The sequence below is a fragment of the Equus quagga genome, chromosome 1 (genome assembly GCF_021613505.1).
Source record: "Equus quagga isolate Etosha38 chromosome 1, UCLA_HA_Equagga_1.0, whole genome shotgun sequence".
Lineage (NCBI taxonomy): Eukaryota > Metazoa > Chordata > Mammalia > Perissodactyla > Equidae > Equus > Equus quagga.
Genome location: NC_060267.1, coordinates 178,486,569 through 178,513,716, shown reverse-complemented (window position 1 = coordinate 178,513,716; position 27,148 = coordinate 178,486,569). Strand labels below are relative to the sequence as shown.

The window sequence follows — 27,148 nt, the reverse complement described above, 5'->3', positions numbered from 1 at the left end:
CTCTTAAAAACGCTAGCACCAGCGCACTGTCTCAGGACAGTTAAAGCAGAAGCTCAGAAAGTGGGACCCAGGGATTGGTCATTTTTTAATTCCCCACCTGCTTCTAATATGCAGCCAGGCTCAGAACCGCTGCTCTCAATTCTTATAGGGTTGGCATTTGGAGAATTATTAGCAAGTCTATGATAGTCACCCAAGGCACTTGGAGAATGATTTAATCCACCCATAGCTAATTAAAAGTAGGTGATACATAATTAAATTGGGTTATAATCAGACTTGAGAGTTTGTGAGAAAAATGGCTCAACTTTCTATCTAAAGTCCAAAGCCACATATAGCTCAAGTCTTATGACAATGATGCTAACAATAGTGACGGCTTCAAATCGAGAGCACCATGCGTAATGTGGATTAACTCATTTAATTCTCAGATACTCTTATGGAGTAAATACTATTAATTATCCCCATTATGCAAGAGAAAACGGGCATAGAGAGGCTGGGTCAGGCTCCAAATTCTGGCTTCTGTTCTTCATAGTTGTCTGGTGGTTTTAAACAAGTTAGTTGCTTGGAGGTTCCCCAGCCTTCTCCTTAAGTGCCTCTTAGGCCTGGCTCTCTCCTCTTCAGGGAGACTGGACTGTTTTCAGATTTTTCAAGGCCCTAATGCTTGTTACTATCCCAGAGCTTCTCTCTAAAATGTTCTTTCTCTGCTGCTGGCCTCAACTTCTTTGCATCCTTTAGGTCTCAGCTGAAAGGTGGTCCTCAGGGAAGCTGCCCCAACTCCTTCCCTTCCTCTCTCCCCATCCAAGCAGCTTCCTCTGGCATGTGTAATCATAACACCCTGGTTCTTTCCTTCAAAGCACTTGTCTCTGATTTCTAGTTTCACTTCATCGCACTGGTGTTCCCCTTCCTTAGAGTGAGCCATAGGGTCTAACATTCTCGCTCCTGTTAGGCCGTGACGGCAGGGATTGCGTCTGCAGGTCTCATTTTAAATCCCAGTGCTTGGCACTCCGAAAAACCTTGTAGATGTACATCAGATCACGGAACTCACTCTTCTGCTTTGGATCCTCTGAGGCCTGTCAATCACGCTTGGAATAAAACCCAAACTCCCTTTTAGGGGGCTCCCTAGATGAACTGCTCCTATGTCTTTACTGACAGCAGTTTTTTTTTTTTTTTTTACAATTGGCACCTGTTCTAACAGCTGTTGCCAATCTTCTTTTTGTTTTTTTTTTCCCCCTCTTTTTTCTCTCCAGATTCCCCCAGTATATAGTTGTATATTTTATTTGTGGGTCCTTCTAGTTGTGGCATGTGGGATGCCGCTTCAGCATGGCTTGATGAGAGGTGCCGTGTCCGCGCCCAGGATCCGAACTGGTGAAACCCCGGGCTGCCAAAGCAGAGCGTGTGAACTTAACCACTCGGCCACGGGGCCGGCCCCCCGACTATGGTTTCTAGTCTTCCTCTTCCTGATGGGGTTCCTTTCTTTCTCACACATGCCAAATTCATTCCAAAAGTCAGGGATTTTGCATTTGGGTTTCCCTTTCTTCTGGAACATTTCCTACCAGATTTTCACATAAAGTTTTTCCCTTCTCATCTTTTAGGTCCCCATATAAATTCTTTTTTTTTTTTGGTGAGGAAGATTGGTCCTGAGCTATCTGTTGCCCATCTTCCTCTCTTTGCTTGAGGAAGATTGTTGCTGAGCTAATGTCTGTGCCAATCTTCCTGTATTTTGTATGTGGGATGCCACCCCAGCTTGGCTTGATGAGTGGTATGAAGATCCTTGCCTGGGATCTGAACTCGCAAACCCCAGGCCACTGAAGTGCATGAACTTAACCACTACGCCACTGGGCCAGTAACTATGTGATACCTTGCCCTCTCCCCCATGTATTTTCTCCCTCAGATCAATCTGAAATCTTTTTTAAACATTTATTTTCTGTCACCCAGAAGTTGCCTGTCAACTCTCTGAGAGCAGGTTGCCTTGTTGATAACTGAATCCTCTGATGCTAGAACAGAGCCAGTCACATTATAGATCATCTGTAAACATTTATTCATTTTAAGAAGGAATGACTTATAAAAGCTATATTTAAAAGACATTGAGGTTTAGTCTTTTTTCTGTCTTTTTAATCATGTATGTGTTTTTGTCATCAGTGTTTCATTAAAAGTATTTATAAATTGCCTACTCTGGGTATTAACTTTTGCATAGCCTTTACTGATAAAATATTATGAAATACAGTCCTTTGAAATTGTATTCCGTTCCTATGGAATTACTACCCTGTGGGCCATTCATATAAGCTTATGAAGCTTCGCTGTAATCACAAATTCACATGGAATACATAGTATACACTTATTAAATTTCTTTCTCTACTGTGCTTATTAAATACTAAAGACAATTTTGCCCATTATAACTTTTTACCTTCCTTGGTTCTCAAATTGTATTGTCCAAAGAGCTAAAGGTGCTAAATTGTGAAATTTCAATTAGTAACCTAAGTATCACAATGGAACTTTTTTTTCACGTAGAGGGTCTTAGGAATGGGTTACACCATAGCTTAGAACTTCAGGGAAACTGTTAACCCAGACAAGTGTCTGGAGAGGCCTGGAAGGAATGACATGCTCTTTACCTCTATACCAGGCACCAGGGTTTCTCAATAGCAGCACTGCAATATTTGGGGATGAATAATTCCTTTTGTCCAGGGTGTTCTTCTCAGCATTTAGGATATTTAGCAGCATCCATGGCCTCTATCCCTCAGCTGCCAGAATCACCCTCCCCTCCACTTGTGACAGCCAAAACAGACCTTGCCAAATGCGTCTTGAGGGGGCAAAACCACCCCCAGTTCTACACATAAGGAGATGTTACTTGTTAGAATTCTAGAATTATCATTTTTTATAGACTCATTTGGTCCTAGAAATGCTGGCTCAAAGCCTTTATTTTGGGCCTTCTCCTCAATGTCATCTCTCTTTTCCATGAAAGCACTCCAGAATCTTTATGTAGGTGACTCAAAATCATTGTTGATTTTCTTTCACTTTCTTAGGTTTCAAGCATATTTTCATCTAAGTTTTGAACGATAAGGTTAAGGTTGTGGGCCAACTCTATACACAGTCCCAAATCCTCAAAGTAGAAGTGGATATGAAACAGATATTTCACTGAAAAATTGCTGAAAGGTAAAAACACACACTTTAAGCTTCATAGAAACAGGATTTCTGAGCTGAAATTTTACTTGGTAGATAACTGGGGTAATCCTCAAAGAGTTGATGTGTCCGCTTTTCTGTGCAGTTACAAATTATTTCGCTTGTTCCTATTTTAGGACCTCCAGGACCTCCTGGCTATCCTGGCCCGCAGGCTGGCTATCCTGGCCCGCAGGCTGGCTATCCTGGCCCCCAGGCTGGCTACTCTGGCCCCCAGGCTGGCTATCCTGGCCCCCAGGCTGGCCTCTCAGTCCCACCAGCTGATTATCCAGGTGCTGGCCCAGTGGGCTCTCCTGTCCAGCAGCAGCCAGTGTATAATCATCCAGGTAGACCTGGAGGGCTACCATGGATGCCAGCACCAGCACCTCCATCAGACTGTCCACCTGGGTTGGAATATTTAAGTCAGGTAATTTCAAACACATAAAACAGTCATAAAAAAATAAAACCGTGCTTCCACTTTACATAATAAGATTAATAAATGACTGATTCACAGAAGTCCAAAATGGTAAAACAATATTTTTTGCTAACAAATTACTCTAATTCTTCTAGGTCAGGTTTAATTTTAAAGCAAAATGCAAATGTCTTAGAAAATTGTGTTTTCCATGATCTTGAACAGAATCTGTGATAATAGCCAATAGCAAATCTTTATTAAGCACTGTTTTCCAGCCTCTGTTCCTGAGTATAATGCATGTATTAACTGGTTTAGAAACTCTATGATATATAGGTGCTATAATTATCACCATTTTACAGAAGAAGAATCTGAGGTCCAGAGAAGTTACACAATTTGCTCAGCATCAAAACACTAAGGAAGTGGGAATGGCTTTTTCTTCTGGAATCTTGGTTCTGGATCCTGTGCTCTTTAATCCCAACACTGAATAATTACCTAGGAGGTGGAAAGAAACGTCAAACTCAATTTAGTTTTCAGTTCCAATAAGGGGTACCAAAAAAGGAGTTAATGTTTTGTGTATAATGTGACTCACTTTTTTATTGTAATTAACACAATTACATTTTTATGATGATTTTGTTCTTTGAAGATCCAATTTTATTAAGCTATCAATAAGGGAAAACATCCTGGATTTTAATGTACTGCATGTGAGGTTTCATATTTGTTTGCTGTTAGAAATCAAGTAGGGAATGTAGAAATATGAAATTCTTTGTGTCTAATCTATAAACAAATAAATGAATATTCCTATGATATTCAATTAGTTTTTAGTAAATGAGTTGTCTCTCTTGTACTCTTTGCATTAATTTAACTTCCCACAATGCACTTGGACAGCATATACTGTAAGAACTTTTAGTTGTTCATTAATTCTCCAAGAAATACCCTAAATCAATTTTTTTCTTAATTAAGATTTTACAAAATATGTAGAAGTTATCACCTACTGCAAATAATAATAAATATCAAGTATAAGTAAAAAGAAAAATTTTCATATTTATAGGAAAAAGCTCTTTAAATGGATAAAAACGTTTAATATTTTTTAATCCTTTTCTAGAAGGATCTTTTTTTCTAATTTCTATAGGGATTCCAGTGTAAGTCAATTTTATTTGACCTGAATTTGCCCACATTAATAGTGAACACATTCAATGGATATTTTTTCAATTAAAACTATATTAACTTTGGTTACACCCAGTACTAATATAAACCATGATTAAATATTGATAATATTGGTAATTGATTATATGCATTCTTTAAAATATAAAAACTAATGTTAATTTGGTTGGCTTAAAAACATGTAATATATACTTACAGATTGATTCTTTTTTACTATAATAGATAGATCAGATACTGGTTCATCAGCAAATTGAGCTTCTGGAAGGTAAGTCTTCAGCGTATTGATCATATTTGTTGAAAGAGAGGACATTTATGCAGATAAAGGCATATCAACAGCCACCAATATAACACTGTCCCTGCTGCGGAACAGTTAAACCTGGTCATTTACAAATGCCTCTCTTCATGCTAATGAAATAATGATTAGCAGCAGCTGGTTTCCTGAAATTAAGAGTCAAGTGGTGAAATACTCTTATGCTGGGCATCTGTCCTCATGGTGCAGACCCTAACTTAGAAGGAAACCAATCAAAGCTACTTTGTCACTTCAGTGGTTTCTCTCTTTGCCTGACTTCCATCACTTCAGCTGCTTTTTGCCTGGTTTCTGATTACCTTGAGATTGGCACAGAGCCAAATGCAATAGTTCAGCTACCTGAGTAGATTTCTAAAACCAATAAACATTTTGAATTTGGATGGATATGTTTTGGAACATCGTATTCCTGCCCACAGTTCCTCTTGGGAGCTCAGATGAACCCTATAACATTTGTTCCATGGGCTGAGGAGCATCCCCCTGGATATGGGGCCACTGAAGTGTTGGAGGAGGCGGACCAGCAGGCCTCAAGGCCTGGCTTCCCAGAACAGCTCTCCTGCTCCTGTGAATGGGGCATGACTCCACCCTGTGTCTGCTTGGGCCCAGCATTCCTCAGGTGCAAGATAAACTTAGGAAGCCACTAGATGTTTCAGAACTCCTGCCAGGGGAAAGAGAGCCTGGGTAGATTCATGAACCGTAGTGTCTTCCTTCTAGATATAAAGAGTCTAGTGAAAACTTTGCTAGTTTTTAGCAGCTATCTGTCAAATCCTCTTCACCTCTCTGCAAAGTACCTTTCCACTGGTAGAAATTATAACATGAATTTTACTAGTATAGTAATAGACTTGGTTAGAATATATAATTGTCACCTCTTACATTTAGATTACTTCTAATTTACATTGTTAGATATTTATAATGTTCTCATTTTTGTTTGTTTATACTAAGTTTTCTCTGGAAAAGTTCTCTTTGTTGTTTGATAATTTGTATTCTAAATTTTTTTAAATGTTTCGTTCTAAAGAATTTATTTTTGAGATTATAAAACCCCCAAAACCAGACACTATACATTATATATACAAATACTCTAAACTGTATGTCTGTAGTTTTTAGACTTCTAAGTTTTATATGTATTTGTGAAATATATATGTATTAATCATGAAATATAAAGTAAGTTCCAAATTTAGTAGTTAATCATTCTTTAGTTTTAAAAAAGGGATGTCTTTAATTTTCTTTTTGTCTCAAATTGAAGGTCTATATTTTTTTTAAAGATTTTATTTTTTTCCTTTTTCTCCCCAAAACCCCCCAGTACATAAGTTGTGTAGTCTTCGTTGTGGGTCCTTCTAATTGTGGCATGTGGGACACTGCCTCAGCGTGGTTTGATGAGCAGTGCCATGTCCGCGCCCAGGATTCGAACCAACGAAACACTGGGCCGCCTGCAGTGGAGCGCGCGAACTTAACCACTCGGCCACGGGGCCAGCCCCTGAAAGTCTATATTTTAACATTATGAATAATGTAAAGAGGTGAAGACTACTCAGTTTATTTTTAGCATCTGAGAGTACGACAAGCACTTATAACTTTCCCAATTCAAAACTTAATAGACAATAAAGACATAGCCATAGAATTCATATTTTTATTTGTTTTCATTTTTTTAACTAGAAGGAAATTATAGATTGTAGAAGCCCGTTTACCTCATTTTATAGATGAACAAGCTGAACATTTTTGAGGTTAAGCTACTTAATGAAACGGTTAGATAACAGATCCCATCTCGTGAATCAGTTTAGTTTTTTTCTCACGAAACAATAGACCTGCAGATGTTGAGGTCAAGGACAGTTCTTATGAAGACAGAGCAGGCTTGTCTAAGTCAGAGAAAGACACTTAAGGGAGGTCATGATGATAGAATTTGTGAAGGACATCTCTACCTGACTAAAAGTCCATCCACACAGATATTAGAGAGTAGCTTTTGTCTCCATATATTTCTTTTAATCACTCATTATTTTGGTGGCCTCTGACATCCTATGACCCAAGTTATTGAGGGCTAGGGACAAATGGGACCATTAATTGCTCCTTCCTGGCTCAAGTAAGGAGAGATTTCCTACATGTGGGTCTGTATGGGAAGCCCTTTGGTAAGAAATGACGTGAGTGTCCGCCTTGACACTGCTCTGTGTCCCTGTGGAGAGGTGAACCCTCTAAGGTGCAGAGCTCACTTAGGATGCCAGTGGTCCAGATGTTCTGAGCTGCAGCCTTGGTTGCCAAGCACCTTTCCCCCTTGTGTAATACCTGTCTCCCCCTCCTGAACAACTGCTGCTGAGCTAAACACAGGTGCCCTGGGCCCACGTGATGTTCTAATCTACCTTCCATTTCACTCTCTCCCTCTTCACATGGAGAGTAAGTAAGGTAAGTACATTACTTTCCCTCAAACATGGTGCAAAAAGATAAGCCATCAATATGGTATGTAAAATAAAATCTCAAACCAGTTCTTGGCTATATTTCATAAAGCAGAAACATAGCAATCATCCTATATTCTCCTTCCTAACTGAGTATATGAAAACGACACCGAGCTAGTGGACATCTTCTGCATCCACCTCGCATGGCTTTGACCATCTGCAGCATCGCACCATCTTCGGCAGCCGAGTCTGCCTTTCTGACGTGTGCCTACGGAATTACGAGGACAGGAGTGTGCTCCTCCAAGTCTCCCAGAGGGACTCTTAATGTCTCTGTGCCTTAATGCCCTCCCCTCCTTCTTTCCCTTTGCCGTTTTTTCCTCTGTCTGAATCATCTCTAAACACCTTTCCTTTTCTTTCTTCTTGTGTTACTTGAAATATCAACTAAACATGGCATAACTAGATGTTATAGTATCTTGGGGTAAATTCAATATTCTTATAACATCATGGTCATAATGATTCCCTCTTTTCTGTTTTTAGTCATAACAGGTTTTGAAACTGAAAACAAATATGAAATTAAGAACAGCTTTGGACAGATGATTTACTTTGCAAAGGAGGATACTGATTGCTGTACCCGAAATTGTTTTGGGCCTGCTCGACCTTTTACCCTGAGGATTGTTGATAATCTAGGCCAAGAAGTCATAACCATGCAGAGACCACTGAGGTGTAACAGCTGCTTTTTCCCCTGCTGCCTTCAAGAGGTCGGTGAGCAATTACAAGGGTACTTTGTAGGTAGTTTGGTAAGAGTTTTCCTCCTTTTGTTGAACCCGTATAATCAAATTAGACTTAAAGGGAAATTGGCCCATAAATTATTGGTTTATGCTTGAGAATAAATTGTGCAGGAAAAGGAGCAGGTGTAAAACAGTGAGCAGTTAGCCCCATATCCCTGAGCAGTGTGTCTCATGGGATTGAGCATCCACTCAGAGACCAGACTTCTTGACCTTTGGGAGAACTGAGAAGGTAGGGCACCTTGGTCAAATCCCTTATCTGAAATGACCGTGAGAGGCCTGACCAAGACCAGAACAGGGGCACCGCAAAGAATATCCTGGAATACCATCCCAGGAACAAGTGGACAGAAGAATGAGGAAAGAACAGATGTATTCATCTCACAATTTTGGCCAACCTACTAAGAAGCAAACCTAGGAGAGGCCCCCTCTGAAAAATCTCAACTTCTGTGTTTTTCATTTTGCCATTTAAAAAATTAATATATTTGAGTCCTCCGTAAGAGGTAAACACTAGTATGAGAACCATTAGCTCCATAAACACCAGGTGTCTCCTTCCTATTACTTGACAGCCCATTGGTGGAGAACATGGATCTCAGGGGAGATGCCAGGGCACAGAGAGTTTATAGGAAAGTTGGCCTTTACCTGTGTCCCCATTGGTGTGAGACCAGCCCTGCCCGGGTCACTTAGTCGTTGCACATAGGTAGCTCTGAGAGCATGACACAGACAAAGATACAAGCACACAGATACTGGAAGTCCAATAGTGCATTTATTTTAAAAAGATAACTGAAGTTGTTCATGCTGAATTATTTTGTTTTCTATGTCATTTAGCTTAGGAATAATATCTATCCTGGGAATACCTGAGGAAACACTGAGAGTTTGGTGGAATGCGCGCTACAGTATAAAGCGCACATTGACGTGTTATATTGTCTGCTCATACACAGTGGGCCTGGGAAGCCCTCATTTGCGGATGAGCACACGGAGGCATTCTCAAGGTGCCCAGCTGAGTAGCAGAGCCAACATTCCAGGCCCCGTTTTCTTTCCATGATCACACCGTTACCACTCCTGTTTGAAAACTGCACCATGGATCAGAGCTGTGTTCCTACATCTAAACTACTGCTTTTAAAGGAGTTTAAATTTTTAGACATTTTTCATAAGGATGGAAATTAAGAAGTATGAGACCACTAGAGCAGAGCTTAAGAGTGAAGACTCTGCATACAGCCTGCCTGAGTTTGTGTCTCATCTTTCCCACTTTGTAGCTGGAGAATCTAGTACAACTTAATTAACCTCTCTGTTCCTCAGTTACGTCCTCTATAGATAGGGATAATAGTGGCAACCCAGTAGGGATGTATTATGAATTGAGTGGTGCTTAGAACAGTGTCTGACACTTAGAAAGTGTTCAAGGGGCCAGTCTGGTGGCATGGTGGTTAAGTTCGTGCACTCCACTTTGGTGGTCCGGGGTTCACAGGTTCAGATCCCAGGCATAGACCTAGCACAAATCATCAAGCCATGCTGTGGTAGCGTCCCACATAAAATAGAAGAAGATTGATAAAATAGAAGATGTGAGTGCAGCAACAGTCTTTCTCAAGCAAAACAAAAGAGGAAGATTGGCAACAGATGTTAGCTCAGGGCCAATCTTCCTAACCAAAAAAGAAAAAAAAAAGAAGTGTTCAATAAATGAGTTATTATTAGACATTATGATGATGATGATTTTTATATATATCTTTTTGCTTTTATAGCTAGAAATCCACGCTCCTCCTGGTGTACCAATAGGTTATGTGACTCAGATATGGCACCCGTTTCTGCCTAAGTTTACAGTTCAAAATGAGAGGAGAGAGGATGTACTTAAGATTATCGGTCCGTGTATTGTGTGCAGATGTTGTGCAGATGTTGAGTTTGAGGTAAGAGATGTGATAGTGTTCATAGGCGTTACCTTCCTAATATAAGAATAATATAATTTGGGGGGATGTTACAAACATATTAAATAAATATACGTATTCTGATATCTCAAGAGGAAGATAATGGCTCATATATTTACCTTTGGTCAGAAAGATGGTTGTTGCTCTGATTAAGCATCTGTGTTGGTTATGCTAAATGGAAAAAAGAGAAGCAGAGCTTTCTAGTCAAGAAATATAAGCAAAACATCGAACATTTAAACATGGTGGTTTCTGTGTATTCTCTATTTGAAATACGACATTAACCTTGTCATCTGAGTCTGACTGCAGAGCATATGGACCCTCGCTAGTCCGCAGTGCAGGCTGCCAATGTGCTAGATCCTCCTCAGAAGGTCTGACACCTTTAAGTTCCTACAAAAAGCCAAATTATGCAAAGAGAGTTTTCAGGAAAATAGCATTAAGGCCTACTACCCAATTATGCTTCTCTAAGGACGCTCCTTTACCCTTGTATTAAATTCCATCCTCAGAAACCATGATATAGCTGTGTATTTACTACAGGGAGGAATTTGATGACAGCAGTTTTCCAACAGATGGGCCAGCCTTGTAGCCCAAGTTATTTAGTGGCAAATCTTTAAAAATCAGGATATTTCATAACTTAATCTTGGTTTTCTCATATTGTTAGGCAATCAGAAAATCTGGTAAATTGAGCCTACATTTTCATAGAAAAGGCACAAACAGGCTGAACCTGGGCAGTGCTGCCCCCTTGTGATAAGAAAGGGGAACTCTGTCAATGTCCCTTGACTTCCTAAGGTCTTTCACTATCCAGCTTTTCTTTTACGTGATCTGCCTGGCTTCTCTAGTCACATGATTTGCAATTCCTGTTAGACCCTGGTTATATAAAGATGAGTCCTTCCCCTCATTGACTTCAGAGCCTCATGAGGGAGAGGTAATTCTAAGAAAACACGTGATGTAACAGAGACTTTATAAGGACTCTTACAAAGCGATATGCATAGTGTGTGGTGGAGGGTCGGGGGGCTGTGTACCATGTATGTGTAAAGACGTTATGGGTTTATGTGTAATAGTTCTCTGTGTAGGGCTTATCATTCCTATCAAAGACGTGGAAGACTAAAAATATATTTGTTCTTTAAGGGAACATTAACAGAAGTTTGGCTGACATATAGTTTATTTGTGGAAAATAAGTGAAAATACTGGTGAAGCAAGTCAGACTGTATTGTGAACCTCCTATATTTAATGCTAAGGGATTTAGAAATCATCCAGCAACCCTTCTCAATGGATGCCTTAAAGCCCCCAGTATATGTAATGAGTTAACTTTTCTTGTGTACCTACAATGGTGTTAACTACGTAACATCTTTGAGGGAATTGAGAAAGTAGTGCCTTGAATCACTTTCTGTAAGCTAGAAAATGGAGAATTTGAAAGCAGAAATTATCAATATGAGGGACCATTATGGAATGTGAACTCCATTTGAGTGCCAACAGGCATAGCAACTTGGTGTGGAAACACGGCAGGAGCAAGAGTCCTTCTAAAGGAAAGAAGAATTCAAGAGGCATTTAATAAGTGTACTGAGTAGAACTGATTCATGGATTTATGTCAGTTGAGGATTAAAGCAAATTTGGAGATGATTCTGATGTCTAATGTTTGGAAAGCTGAATGAATAATGATGCCATAGGCTGAATTAAGAATATTGGAGGACAAACAGTTGTTTGTGGGAAGCTAATGATTTGTATTTGAGTCATGTATAATTTTAGGTATGTAGAGGAAAAGGTTGGAGAGTTTTCAGCATACAGGTGGTAGTTGAAGCCATGAGCAGATTATCCCAAGGGTGAGTAGAAGGAAGACAAGTAGACTTTTTATCCCATGGAGATGATAAATCTGTCTCTTTCCAGGATTCTTGGTAGGGGGTGAAAATATGCCTATGTGAAACTGTTATCCCCCCAATCCAGCCTCATCTATGAGTTTGAAGTCTGAATTCATACCACTGTTGTGATTCAGGAATCTCGAAACATAGAAGTTGATCCCCAGTGGTATACAGATGGCAGAATCAAATGCTAAAGCACACTAGAAGGACATTGATCCCCAAGGGCACCCTCTATTCCCACAGAAAAAGCCTATCTTCATGTGGGCAGATTCAAAAACTACATAATTCTCTAGAAACTAATTTACCAGGAACAACTGCATGTAATAGAACAGTTTGCAATCATACAAGAAATACCTCAATAAACATTAAAGAGACAAAAGATAAAACAAAAACTGTCATAAGGGAAGAATGAGACTACTAATAAAGGACAGGAGGATTTGAAAACAAACCAAATAGAACTTCCAGAAATGAGGAACAGTCCTTGATAAATCTTCATTGGAAAGTTTGAGTTGCAAATTAGATGCACGTGAAGAGAGAACTAGTGAACTGGCTGATCCATATGAGGAAAATAAAAAGGAAGGGGGGGAAAGATGTAAATTTGAAGGGACAAAAAAAATTGAAGGGAACAGAAGCTATAATAAACTACTCTTGCATGTACCAAAGAGGAGTTACAGAAAAAGAGAAGACAGAAAATGTGCTGAGATAATATTCAAAGAGATGAATGACTAAGAATCTTGCAGACTTGATGCCATGGATCCTTAGATTTTGAAAGTGCACGGAGTTCTGGGTAAGAAAAATAAATGGCACCTACATACAGCTTAAATTGCGAACTTCAAACTAAACAAGGGAATCTAAAATCAGCAAGCGGTAGAGGGAAAAGATTACCTCTAATGTAATTCCCTAACCATTAGGGATTGTGAGCATTTTATCTAGGTTTACCAGCTACTTATATTTGCTCTCGTGGAATTGTCCATTCATATCCATTGCCTGTTTTATCTATTGGGTTGTTTGCTTTTTTTCTTGTCAATTTATAAATATAATTTTTGTGTTGAAGACATTGACCCTGCGTCTGTCCTCTGATTTGCAAATATTTTCCACAAATAATATATATATGTATAGCAATATAGAAATTTTAAACTTTACGTAGTCAAATATATGTATTTTAATAGTTTCTGGTTCTCCTGTCTTAGTTATGTTCTCCTCGATGTTATACTTTATCTACTTGTTTTTTGTCTTTTTACATTTAAATGTTTAACTCACATGGAATTTTATTTGTACAATATAAGATCAAACTTTTTTCTTCCAGGTGGCTAGACAGCTGTGTCTTCACAATTTACTAAGTAGACTATTCATTCCTTCCTGAACTGAAATACCATCCATTAAATTCCCACAAGTAATGGGAGCTATTTCTCGATTCTCTCCTCTGTTGCATTGATCTCACTATCTGTCCTTACAGCAGTGCCTTATGATTCAATGGTAGTGACTTAATGATACATCCTACATCTAGTCATAGCCAAATGGTCATCGGTATCCTTCTTTATCGTATTTTCTTGCTATTATCAGATGTTTTATTCCCTGTGAACAGTAAGGTCATTTCATTCAATTTTTCAGAAGTTAGAATCTCACTGGTAGTGTATTAATCTGTTTATCATCTTTTAAAATTAACGTATTTGTGATGCTAAACTTGTCTCATCCTAGAAGCATTCTGTCTTTTTATTCATTCGTTTCTAAGTTTGTATTCTTCACGAGACCAAATAGGTTTATTCATAAAGAACCTCTATCTTTTTTGATAAATTTATTCCTAAGTAACATATAGGCATTATCACTATTAGGGAGGAATATTAATATTTTTAGCTACTTATTATTAATATTGAGAAAAGCTGTTTATTTTTGTTTACTGTATATCCAGTCATGTGACTGGACTCCAGTATTAAGTTTAGAGGGCATTTTTGCTGTATTTACTTGGTTTTCCTAGGTATAAAATCACAAGGCAAATGAAACTATTTTAGCTCTTCAAATGTTTTAATGTTTAATGTTTACCAATTAGCTCATTTTCTTTTCCAGCCTACTTCTACAGCAAAACTGAATAAGGCCAATTGTGGGAATACCTACCAAGTTGATGATTTCAATTGAAATAGCAGCAAATATTTCATAATTTAGAAAGATATTGGCTGTCATTTTTCACAGTATTTTTCTATTCTTATTTTACCTAGAGCAGGAATCAGCATGCTTTTTTCCTTTTATAAGGAATAAGAGAAAACATTTTACACTTTATGGGCCATATACTCATTGTTGCAACTACTCAGCTCTGTCATTGTAGCATGAAAGGAGTCATAAACAGTACATAAATACTGCGTGTAACTGTTTCCTGACAAAACCGTTTACAAAAACAGGGGGCAGGCCAGATTTGGCCCATTGACCTTTGTTTGTCGACCTCTGACCTAAGTTTTTATTAAGAATTGATACTTAACTTCCTAAAAGGCAGAGTATCATGATTGTCACAAATACAGACACTCTGGAGCAGCAAGCCTGGGCTTCAGACCCATCCCCATGACTGCTTATCCGTGTGAACTTGACAAACTACTTAACCCTCTCTTTGCTTCAGCTTTTTCACATGACAGTTGTGTGTAATAATAGTACATATCTTAGGAGAAAAAAAATTACTTCATACTTGTAAAGCATTTAAATGCCTTGTATATACTAAATGTTATATAAAGGCTTAATTAGTAAAAATACCTTTTCAGCCTCTATGGATATACTCATATGTTGTGAATTATATGATTTTCTAGTATTTTACTCTTTGATAGTATATTCTTTTGATACTTACCTAGGTTCTATATGCTAATGTTGTATTTGGATTTTTTGCATTTATATTTATATTGTGAGATGAGCCTATAGATTACTTTTTAGAATACCTTTATTAGTGATATATCAGTTTATTTCCAGAAGTTTAAATCTTTTTATTACCTAGATTTTCTGTTTTTAAAATATTATCTAGAATTTACCTAAAAATTATCTAATCCTGTTGACTTTTCAGCAGTAACTTCAAGTCACATATGAATTGACTATTCACATTTCTGAACTTTTCCATAAAAAAATTATATGTTCTACTTCCTATGTAAATGTTGGTGAATTTTTAAATTTCCTGCTGTAGGAGTGAGAAAGGGGAAAGTTACTGTCCGTTACGTCTAGTGGTGGGATTATGGTGGTTAGTACGTTATCTTTTGTATATTTCATTTAAAAATATTTCAAAAATTAGAAATAACTCAATTGAAAAATAAAATGTAAGATTTTATTACTAGCTTGAAATCCTTCAATGAGAGCTATTAGCAGATAAAACACTACAATGTGCAAGAAGGAATTTGTGTTAGGCTATTTTGCCACAATAGTGTTGCATAGCTTATAAGCCCTAGAGCTCAGTGGCTTAAAAAAAACGGGCATTTATTCCCATGCTCACAGGCCTGCAGGTCAGTGGGGCCTCAGGGCACATTCCTAGGCTTAGCTAGATGGCTCTGATTCGGGCTGTAGGTTGGCCTCAGATCTGTTCCAGGTATGTTTGTTTTGGAGCTGTAGCTACAGCAGCCCCCTGGGTCCTGCTTTCCTCGTGGCTGATCCCTGGAGAGCAAGAGCCAGGCTGACCCACTTAGCCTCGGCTAAGGCCTCTGCTCCTGTCACAGCAACTAACATTCCATTGGTCAAACAGGTCACGTGGCCAGGACGAATTATCAGTGTGCAGAGAACACTGGCCCTATAGAGACGGGGGATGTTTGATGAACATGCTATCTATGCTCCCACAGTTTTCATATTAGAATTTATTTCAGATTTTTAAAGAACTCATCTACCCACACCCAAATACAATGTCAACTGTTTTCAGTTTCCCTCATTAATTTAGCTGATCCCAGCCTGAGGCAAGGGTGTTTCTAGCACATATGGTACCGCATGTACGTTTGAAAAGGATGCTTCTCCTCCTGGGTTGATGCAACCTATGTGTACTTACTTTGGTGGGTGTGGGCTAAATTCAGTCCCCGCGTGCCCACTTGGTAAGGTGCGTTTGTCCGGCCACAATCTGTTCACTATTTGTGATGGCCCAGGGCTATCAGGCAGAATTGTAAGATTAGAAAAATTTTACTTTGGAGCCCTTTTTTTCATACACTCTTCCTCTTTTGCTGTTTACCCACCTCCTGCTGTCTAGTCTTACCCCAACTTTTGACCCGGGGTATACCATCAAGTTACTTCGCAGTTACTTTCCCTCTCTCAAAACTGCCAGTCCTCTTTCCCAGCTTCTTAGCCATTCACATTTTCCTACTGACAGCGGGTAGTAACAGGTCCTCCCATCCCATTAAACACTCTGCCTGTGTAAATGCCCTGTGCTTCTCTTAAAGCAGAGGTCACGTGGGGTTTATTTATTACTTCCTGATGGCTTCTAGAAATTTCGTCAAAGAAACATTTCATATTTGTATCTTTTCTTATTTAAATTTTGTTTTAGATAAATTCAACTCATTTATTACTGTGTGTCTTAATGTAGAATAGAAAATATTTCAGCACAACTTCTTTCATATAAGATCTCTGTAGCAAAGAAACAGTTTTTTCATGTATCTATAAAAAGATCCAGGTTTTTACATGCGTCTGATGAATGATATAATGTTCATAGTTATGTATGGCATATAATTTTAGTAGAGTATTTGTTTAATTTTATTCCAACTTTGGAAGTAGCCTTATTATTGGGTTTCTAGAATTCTTTAAGACTGTCTTTTTCTTTTTCAATTTAGGTTAAGTCTCTTGATGAAGCAAATGTGGTTGGCAAGATTTCCAAGCAGTGGGGTGGTTTTCTGAGAGAGGCATATACAGATGCTGATAACTTTGGGATCCAGTTCCCTTTAGACCTTGATGTGAAAATGAAAGCTGCGATGCTTGGCGCATGTTTCCTCATTGTAAGTGTATTCTGGTTCATCTGGAGTATAGATGGTCTCTCAATTCTCATTCTGAAATGATTCAGTAAATTGTACATTTTAAATGATCTTCTTAAGTTTATAGGTTTTATTTAATCCTCATTCTGAAATTCCATTTTCTCCTGAATCTCTGGATTCACAGGTGACTAGTTTCTCTCTGGATGGTCTGTGCAGTTTCACATGGTAACAGCAGGACTTCATGTGTTAGGGAGAGGCCCTGGTCTTTGGGGTTTTTATTAAAAAATGGAAATTGGTGCTTTGGAGTAGACTTTGAATCTGGATTTACATGGATAAGACTTAGTGAAACAAGGAGATTTCCTCCGGATTCATTATTAATTCATCTAATACAGGAGTGTAAACTGCAATAACAGAATACATCCAATCAAGCCCTTAAATGGCACTGCCAATCAAGAGGCAATACATGGGCTAGAGCAGTGATTCTGAGCTTGTCTTCACGTTAAATAACCCAGGGAGCTTCTCAAAAACCCAAGTGTCAGCCCATACTCCAGTTTACCTAAATCAGAAGCTCAGAATGAGGTATGTATAGCTCCCCAGGTGACTCCATACACAGCGAAGCCAAGGACTCCTGGGACAGAGCAGTGGTTTTCAACCATAGCTGCACAGTGGAAACAGCTGGGTAGCTTTCAAACTCCCCGTGTCAACACTGCACCAGATCGTAAATCAAAATCTCTGGAGAGGGGACTAGCCTTCAAGCTGTTTAGAGCTGTTGGGTGATTCCAATATGCAAGCAAGGTTTGGGGCCACAAGATGAATATCTTAAACATTGACTTGGGGGTGAAATCAGAAAAAACTAAAAACTAAGAGAATTTATAGAAAAAGGAGCTAGTTGCTTCAACAAATACATGTCAGAATAATAAGATAAAAATAAAATAAAAAGAGAGAGACCTAAGAGACATCAACTTAATGCAGTTTGTATACCGATACAAACAAAAAACATAAAAACAAACAGTATAAAAAGACATTTACAAGGCATTCAGGGAAATTTGAGCATTGACCGGCTATTTGATGATATTAATTATTAAGTTTTTATTTTTAGGTAGGATGATATGGTTATGTAAAAGCAGAACAGTCCATAATTTTTAGGGGCACATACTGAAGTATTTCAGTATAAAATGGTATGAAATCACAAATTTGCTTTTAAATAATGGGGGGTGAGGGCAGGGGCTCTAGGGGATGGAGTGATTGCTGAACCAAGATTGTCATGTTAATAATTATTGGAGCTGGGTGAGGGGTCACTGGGATTTTATTAAGCTATTCTATTTAATTTGGCATGGGCTCAATATTTTCTATATGTGTTTTCAATGAGTGTTTATTTCACATGAAAAGTAACATTTAATCTTACCCTGGCGTGTTTGGATAGATGAAAAATGGATTGGGGGTGGTGGTGGGGTAATTATGAAATGACTATGGGGTAGATTGGGCTTCTTCTAAAGGACTTTTAAAGATTGAGCAACTTCTTGTAGACATTGGGAAGATATTGAAAATCATTTAGTTAATTAGTTAGTTTTGCTAGATATAAAGAAAATAGTTATAGGGCCCGCCCAGTGGTGCAGCAGTTAAGTTTGCACGTTCTGCTTCTCGGCGGCCCGGGGTTCGCTGGTTTGGATCCCGAGTGCGGACATGGCACCGCTTGGCACGCCATGCTGTGGTAGGCATCCCATGTATAAAGTAGAGGAAGATGGGCACGGATGTTTGCTCATGGCCAGGCTTCCTCAGCAAAAAGAGGAGGACTGGCAGTAGTTAGCTCAGGGCTAATCTTCCTCAAAAACACAAAAAGAAAAGAAAATAGTTATAAATCCAAATTTTAGAAAAATAAATCCTGGTGACTATGTGAGAAATAGATTGACAAGAGGTAAAATTGCAATAGTGCAATTGCAAGTGAATGGTGACAAGGATTAAATTATTTCTTTGTGAACTGACAACGGAAAAGATAGATGTGAGAGACACAAAAATCTGTGGTTTGGGCAGAAGTCATATAGGCAAGAGTGTGTGGTTAGACATGGAGGGAGTGAGACAAGCTGGGGAATACAGTGGACCAGTTTGGAAGAGAAATCATAAAACTGGGCCAAAAAATGCTACGATACATTCTAACTCTAAGAGGGCTGTCATTCTCCTGAAAAAATCTAAAATTTGTGTATGGAATTCCAGTCACAGAAAGAGTTATTTTATTAGAGGAGTACAAAAAGATGAGGAAGAAAGATTGAAAGAGGAACATTCTGAGAGGCATGAGAAAAAGTGAAATTTAGAGAAATTACCAGAGGATTAATTAAATTCATGCAGGTATCAATAAGTGAATAGAATTTTAGAATTGAGTTGCTTTAAAATGGAAAGCTGAAGCTATCAACTTTTCCCAGATTGACTTACTAGGGTCCGTTTGTCTTGTTTAGCAGATATGTTATCATGTTTCATCAGATCCCTTAACATTTATGCGTCTGAAAATTGATCTTTTTTTTACTGAAAACTCATTTGTGTATTTTTGTTTTTCTCTAGGACTTCATGTTTTTTGAAAGCAGTGGAGGCAATAACTAGAAAGCAGGAATGTGGTAGTGGATTAATGATAGTCTCCTCAGAAAACTTGAAGCCTGTATTGATTGGGATTACGGAGAAGAAAAACTCAGTTTTTTTTTTTCTTTATTGAAATGGCTTATAGCGTGTTTGAATTACACTGTGATGCCTGAAGCTCCAGGTGTATGATTTCACTTTTCACATTATAGAGTTTATTTTCTGTATTACTTATAAATGTTTTTATACATTTTCTTTTATTTTATACATTTTCTTTTTCATTGTGTATTTCAGAGAAAGGATGTAGGAATTTTTACATTTAAACATGGAATTTCCTATGATAAATTCCTTAGAACTATAGTCTCTGCTTTATTTTCAAGTTTTATACTAAATTAAAGACTTACTAGACTAATTTTAATATAAAAGTATATATTATTTTATAAATCTAGTTGCAATATATTTCATCTGTAACAACTAATGTTATTTTGCAAATACTGTAGATGCAAAAAATTAAAAATGAACACGATTTCAGTTTCCTGTGCAATTATCTTCTGATAATACTCAATATACATATTATAAAAGAAAAGTAAAATCTGTATTTGTTTTTTATTCAGCAAATCACACTATATTTTTCTCCCATAAGCTAATCTGCTACTGTAGATAAAATTTCAATATTGAAAAGACAAGTTACCAATTTTTGATGATTTTCAGTAAAAAAAGACATGATTCTGTCCCAAAGAAGGACACATTTAAAGACATTCACTATAAAACTGGGGTATTATTATAATTTTTGAAGTAATTATTTACACATGGACTGGCTAGCTCCTGTCTTCTCTCATTCATAGGACGTGGTAGTTCTGAGATCGTGCAGGTGTTAATTAAATAGAACATAGATATTCCGTCAGAGTATAAACTTCAATAATAGTCTCGTAGATTATTTATACCAACACTCAAATAAGTGAGCTAAAAACTGTTGATATGTTTCTTTGCATATTTGATTTTTATTTTTAAACAAACTGTGAATAATCAATTCAGATGATGTTCTGAACCTTACACATGGACCCCCTTCCATTTCAAATCTCCGTTAAAAAGAGCAAAAGCATATAATAATCTTTAGTAAAATCCGTTTACTAATTTCCAGTGCTGGAAACTAGCATTTCTACCTGTCAGAAATGGAAAGGAATTTTTATGCTCTATCTTGTAGGGAAGATTGGATTGAGTGAGAGGGGATCCAAACCACAAAGGAATTCATGCAAAGCAAACGTGTGCTTAGGAAGCAAGGGCTTAGGGGAGCGACTCCCTTTCCAGGTCAGCAGAATTCCAACAGCACTGTTCCTAATGTTGGGAACACTGGGATAGGAAAAGTGAAGACCAGACCACCTCTCATTAGCCTTAATAATTCACCAGATGCCAGATTCCAATGATGAGATGTAATGGGTGCTCACGTTCAGTTTATGGTTGGCACAGATAGCATGCCAGGTAAAGTGGGGTACCTGCACAGCTGGATCCTGGTGGCATTAATTACACCAGCTGGAGAAGGAGAGGGCTTTCCACGCCAGCTCTCAGGTACCAAAACCAACCCCAAATGAAGCTAGAGGCACTGACGTTTCTCTCTGTGACAGACACATCTTGCTTTCATCACCCCCCCCCCCCCCCCCCCCCCCCCCCCCCCCCCCCCCACCCCCGCCTTCTTTGCATAGGATTTAGGATCTGTGGTTAAGCAAAGTAAAGCTGCAGTTAATCTGAGCAGTTCCTTCCTTCTTCAGCCATGCGAGGAAAAGCTGAGCAGAAACCCACACACTTTCTGCAGGACGCATTAAAGCTCAAATATTAAATACCTCCTCATTAAATATTTACAAAGAGAAAAATCATCAAATATGAAAAATTAGAAATTTAAATGAGAAAAATACCATGAGTTGCTGCAAATGTCTTGATTCGTAATCTCAATGAGATTTGAGGGAATGATGCATATTTATTTCTGGAAGAGGAAGTAGAGAAAAAGGAACATGCTGATGAGGCAAAATTTTAATAAAGTTGAAAAATATGATGACCACATGTTAAAGTATGATGGAGAAAGTGCTACAGTAGATTGCATAAAGTAGAAAGATAGCACAATAAAGTAAAAAACAGATTTTAGAAATTCTCTGGGAAATCAGATAAATACAAAGTTTCAGAGAAAAGGTAATTCCTGAGGAACAGATTCATCAGCTTCAATTTATGCACAACAGGAATTCCAGAAGCAGAAATTAGATGGAGCCAAGAGAATAATGAAAAAAAAGTAAGAAAATTTATTTTCAATCAAGATAGGTGATTCCAGGTGAATGGATTTACTATATATCAAAAAAATTCATGAAAATGCCCTACTTATGAGTATATATACGCAAAACAATTACTACACACCTGCACTAGGGCAGACGTTAGGCTGGAGTAGAATGGTTTCTGTGCCCTCAACTTCCAGGATATTCCCACAGTCTAGCTGACTTTTTCTTACTTCACTAGGGTTCAATCAATTCAGTACTCCTTAATCACAGGCATTTAAAAGGACCAAAGCGTGTGGAAGAAAAGGAAATCCTAGAAAGGTATTTGTGGCCTTTCCCCCATTTTCTCATGCCTTTGAGTAGACTCTCTCCCACAGGATGATGTGATATACAGAGATGTGGTGTCATGGATGAATTCAGAACGCAGGCTCCCTTTGCCTGTTTTTTTGACCCTGAAGAGAGCAAAGGAACAGCATCACACATCAGGTCATCATTCTGCCACCAAGTCCTAGATCTTGGCTTCTAAATACCATCCTACACTTAAACTGGGCTCTTTGAGAAATGGCTCTACCCAGAGCCGTGGCGGGAAAAAGTACAAGATGAGCCTTGAACGACTTATGGTAAATCCAGGAGGTGCTCAAGGAATAATGGTGGCATGTCAAAAGGACGAAGGAACCAAACTGAAAGGGCTCCCACCAGCAAAATTAAGGACAATTCGAGCATCAAAATATTTATATAAGAGATTATTACCATTGAGTAAAATAGGGCACTACGCATCCCTACAGATGTACCTGAAGTTTGGTAAGAAGGAAGATACACATAGTTTCAACTTTCTTTCCCGTGAAATCCTTTTAATTTTGAAGAAGGAAAGAGTAATTTATACAGCAGGGCCTAGCACCCGCCACAATCAAGTGATCAAAGTGATCATCGTCAGTAAAGGGACAAAGTGCAACCGAGTGTCACCTGATGGATTCACTATGACACAGCATCACAGGAATCTTGACATGTTGTTTAGGACAGCACATAGTCAAGTAATTTTTCCAACTTTTACGGAGGTATAATTGACATTGTATTACTTTTAGAAGTACAACATAATGATTTGATATATGTATATATTGCAAAATAATTACTACAATAAGCGGTTAACATCCATCATCTCACATAGCTACAATTTTTTTTTCCTTGTGATAAGAACTGAGATTTATTCTGTTAGAAACTTTCAAATATACAATAGAGCATTATTAACCGTCATCACCATGCTGTACATTACATCCGCAGGACTTATTTGTCTTACAACTGGAAGTTTTTACCATTTCACAACTCATTTCTCCAACCCCCCGCCCATACCACTGACAACCACCCTCTGTTCTCTGTATCTACGGTTTCAGTTTTTATTAGATTCCACATATAGGTGAGATCATACAGTATATGTCTTTCTCTGATTGGCTTATATCATTTACAATAATGCCCTCAAGGTCCACCTATATTATTGCAAGTGGCAGGATTTCCTTCCTTTTTATGGCTGAATAATGTTCCATTGTATATATACCACATTATATATACCACATTTTCTTTATCCATTCATCTGTCAGTGAACACTTAGCTTGTTTCTGTGTCTTAGCTAACATAAATAATAATGCAATGAACACGTGGGTGCAGACACCTTTTGGAGATGGTGATTTCGTTTCCTTTAGTTGAATACTCAGAAGTGGAATTGCTGGATCACACGGCAGTTCTATTTTTAATTTTTTGTGGAATCTCCATACTGTTTCCCCTCGTGGCTGCATCATTTTACATTCCCAGCAAGAGTGCACAGCGTTCCCTTATCACCATATTCTTGCCAGCACTTGTTTTTCTTGTCTTTTTGATAGTAGCCATTCCGACCAGTGTGAGGTGATACCTCGCTGTGGTTTTGATTTGCATTTCCCTGATGATTAGTGATGTTGAGCACTTTTTCATATACCTGTTAGCCATGTGTATGTCATCTTTGGAAAAATGTCTATTCAGATCCTGTGCTCATTTTTAATCAGATTGTTTTTTTCTGTTGAGTTTTATGAATTCTTTATATATTTTAGATACTATCCCCCTGGTAGATATATGATATGTAAATATGTTCTCTCATTCTGGAGGTCGCGTTTTCATTTCACTGATAGTTTCCCTTGTTGTGCATAAGCTTTTTAATTTGATATAGTACCACTTGTTGATTTTTGCTTTTGTTGCCTTTCCTTTTGGTGTCAAATCTAAAAAAATCATTGAGAAGAACAATGTCAAGGAGCGTATTGCCTATGGTTTTCTTCTAGGAGTTTTATGGTTTCAGGTCTTACATTCAAGTCTTTAACTCATTTTCAGTTTATTTTTGTGTATGATGTAAGGTAGTGGTCCAGTTTCATTCTTTTGTGTAGCCATCCAGTTTTCCCAGCACCATTTATTGAAGATTATAATTTTTTATATAATTCCCATTATATTCTTGGCTCCTTTATCACAAATTAAACACTTAATTAAACGTCATAAAACCCATATTTATGGGTTTATTTCTGGGCTCTCTATTCTGTTCCACTGATGTATGTGTCTGGTTTTATGCCAATACTATATAGTTTTGATTACTAGAGCTTTGTGATATAGTTTGAACTTGGAGCGTGATGCCTCCAGCTTTGTTCTTCTTTCTTAAGATTGCGTTGGCAATTCTGGGTTTTTGTGGTCCCATGCAAATTTTAGGATTGTTTTTTCTCTTTTGGTGAAAATTACCATTGGAATTTTGATAGAGATTCCATTGAATCTGTGGATTGCTTTGAGTAGTATGGACATTTTAACAAGATTAATTCTTCCAATCCTTGAGCACAGAATATCTTTCCATTTATTTTTATCTTCTTCAATTTCTTTCATCAATGTCTTATCGCTTTTAGTGTATACGTCTTTCATCTCCTTGGTTAAATTTATTCCTAGGTATTTGATTCTCTTTGATGCAGTTGTAAATGGGACCATTGTCATAATTTCTCCTTCTGATAGTTTGTAGTCAGTATATAGAAACACAACTAATTTTGTGGGGGGTTTTTTGTGTCTTGCAACTCTAACAATACACTGATTAGCTCTAATAGTTTAGCGGTGGAGTCTTTAGGGTGCTCTTTGTATGATATTATGTCATCGGCAAGAGGAGATAAGTCTACTTCTGTCTGATTTAGATGCCCTTTTTTTCTTTTTTTTTTTTGCCTAATTGTTCTGACTAACTTCTAGTACTATGTCGAATAAAAGTGACAAAAGTGGGCATCCTTTTCTTGTTCCTGATCTTAGTGGAAAAACTTTCAGCTTTTTGCCATTGAATATGATGTTAGCTGTGGGCTTGTCATATATGACCTTTGTTATATTGAGTTACATTCCTTCTATACCCAGTTTGTTGAGACTTTTTATCACGAATAGATTTTGAATTTTGTCAGTTGCTTTTTTGCATGATTTGCTGATGATATGACTGTTATCCTTCATTTTATTAAATTGTGTATCACATAGATTGATTTGCACATTTTGAACCATCTTTGCATCCCTGAAATAAATCCCATTTGATCATGATGTATGATTCCTTTAATATATTGTTGAATTTGTTTTGCTAATATTGTGTTGAGGATTTTTGCATCTATGTTCCTATGGCTATTGGCCTGTAATTTTCTTTTCTGCAGTGTGCTTGTCTGGCACTTACCCTGGTATGCTGGCCTCTTGAAAACGAGACTGGAAGTATTCCCTCCTCTCCTATGTTTGGAAGAGTTTGACAAAGATGGATATTCATTCTTTTTAAAATACTTGGTAGAATTCACTAGTGAAGCCATCTGGTCCTGGACTTCTGTTTGTTGGGAGGTCACTGATTTAATCTCCTTCCTAGTAATTGGTCTGCTCAGATTTTCTCTTTCTTCATGATGTAGTCTTGGAAAGTTGTTGTTTGTAGGAATTTATCTGTTTCTTCTAGTTTGTCTAACTTGTTGGCATATTGTTGTTCATTGTAGGCTCTTAGGATCTTTTGTATTTCTGTGGTATCGGTTGTAACATCTCCTCTTTCATTATTTTATCTTATTTATTTGAGTCCTCTCTCTTTTTCTTTGGTGAGTCTCAATAAGGTTTGCTTATTTTGTTTATCTTTTCAAAAAACCAGCTCTTAATTCCATTGATATTTTCTATTATTTTTAGTCTCTAATTTTTTATTTCTACTCTGATCTTTGTTACTTTCTTCCTTCTACTAACTTCCAGCTTAGTTTGTTGTTCTTTTTCTAGTACCATTTGGTCTAAAGTTAGGTTGTTTCTTGGAGATCCTCCTTATTTTTTAATATAAAGTTTATTAATATGAAATTCCCTCATAGATCTGCTTTTGCTGCATCTCATAAGTTTTGGTATGTTGTATTTCCATTTTCATTTGTCTGAAGATTTTTTTTATTTCTCTTTTGATTTCTTCATTGACCATTTCGTTGTTCAGTAGTATGTTGTTTAATTTTTACATACAAAAATGTGAATTTTCCAGTTTTCTTCTTGTAATTGATTTCTAGTTTCATACCATTATGTGTGGAAAAGATGCTCGATATGATTTCAATCTTCTTAAATTTATTAAGACTTGTTTTGTGGAATAACACATGATCTATCCTGATAACACATGATCTATCCTGGAAAATGTTGCATGTACACTTGAGAAGAATGTCTATTCTGCTGCTTTTGGATGGAATGTTCCGTAAATGTCTAAGTCCATCTTGTCTAATATGTCGTTTAAGTTCAATGTTTCCATATTGATTGTCTCTCTGGATGATCTATCCATTGATGAAAGTGAGGTATTGAACTCCTATAGCATTATTGTTTTCTGTCTATCCCTCCGTTTAGGTCTATTAATATTTACTTTATATATTTAGGTGCTTCTATGTTGGGTGCACAAATATTTGCAAATGTTATATCCCCTTGTCAGATTAGCCCCTTTATTATTATATAATGACTTTCTTTGTCTCTTATTACAGTCTTTGTCTTTAAGTCTGTTTTTTCTGGTATAAATATAGCTCCCTCTGCTTTCTTTGGGTTTCCATTTTCATGGAATGTCTTTTATATCCCTTCACTTTCCATCCATGTGTCTCCTTAAAGGTGAACTGAAGGGCCCGCCCAGTGATGCAGCAGTTAAGTGCACAGATTCTGCTTTGGCGGGCCGGGGTTCACCAGTTTGTATCCCGGGTGTGGACACGGCACTGCTTGGCAAGCCATGCTGTGGTAGGCCTCCCACATATAAAGCAGAGGAAGATGGGTATGGATGTTAGCTCAGGGCCAGTCTTCCTCAGCAAAAAGAGGAGGATTGGCAGCAGATGTTAGCTTAGAGCTAATCTTCCTCGAAAAGAAAAAAAAGGTGAAGTGAGTCTCTTACAGGCAGCATATAGTTGGGTCTTGGTTTTTTTATCCATTCAGCCACTCTATATCTTTTGATTGGAGAATTTGGTCTATTTGCTTTTAAAGTA

The 27,148-nt window shown here is 37.7% G+C and overlaps 1 protein-coding gene across 2 annotated transcripts in view; it reads left to right on the top strand.

Moving 5' to 3' along the window:
• Positions 1-19,835, top strand: part of LOC124229936 (phospholipid scramblase 1-like) — a 31,362-nt gene extending 11,527 nt beyond the window's left edge. Inside the window, exons 4-9 of one of the 2 annotated variants that reach the window (XM_046645506.1) lie at positions 3,288-3,574; positions 4,943-4,985; positions 7,940-8,160; positions 9,921-10,082; positions 16,723-16,884; positions 19,414-19,835. In XM_046645506.1, coding sequence (XP_046501462.1) covers positions 3,288-3,574; positions 4,943-4,985; positions 7,940-8,160; positions 9,921-10,082; positions 16,723-16,884; positions 19,414-19,452 — 914 coding nt within the window. In that variant the 3' untranslated portion in view covers positions 19,453-19,835. The remainder of the gene's footprint in view (positions 1-3,287; positions 3,575-4,942; positions 4,986-7,939; positions 8,161-9,920; positions 10,083-16,722; positions 16,885-19,413) is intronic. The other variant, XM_046645512.1, reaches the window with a different exon arrangement.
• The last annotated feature ends 7,313 nt before the right edge of the window (positions 19,836-27,148 follow it).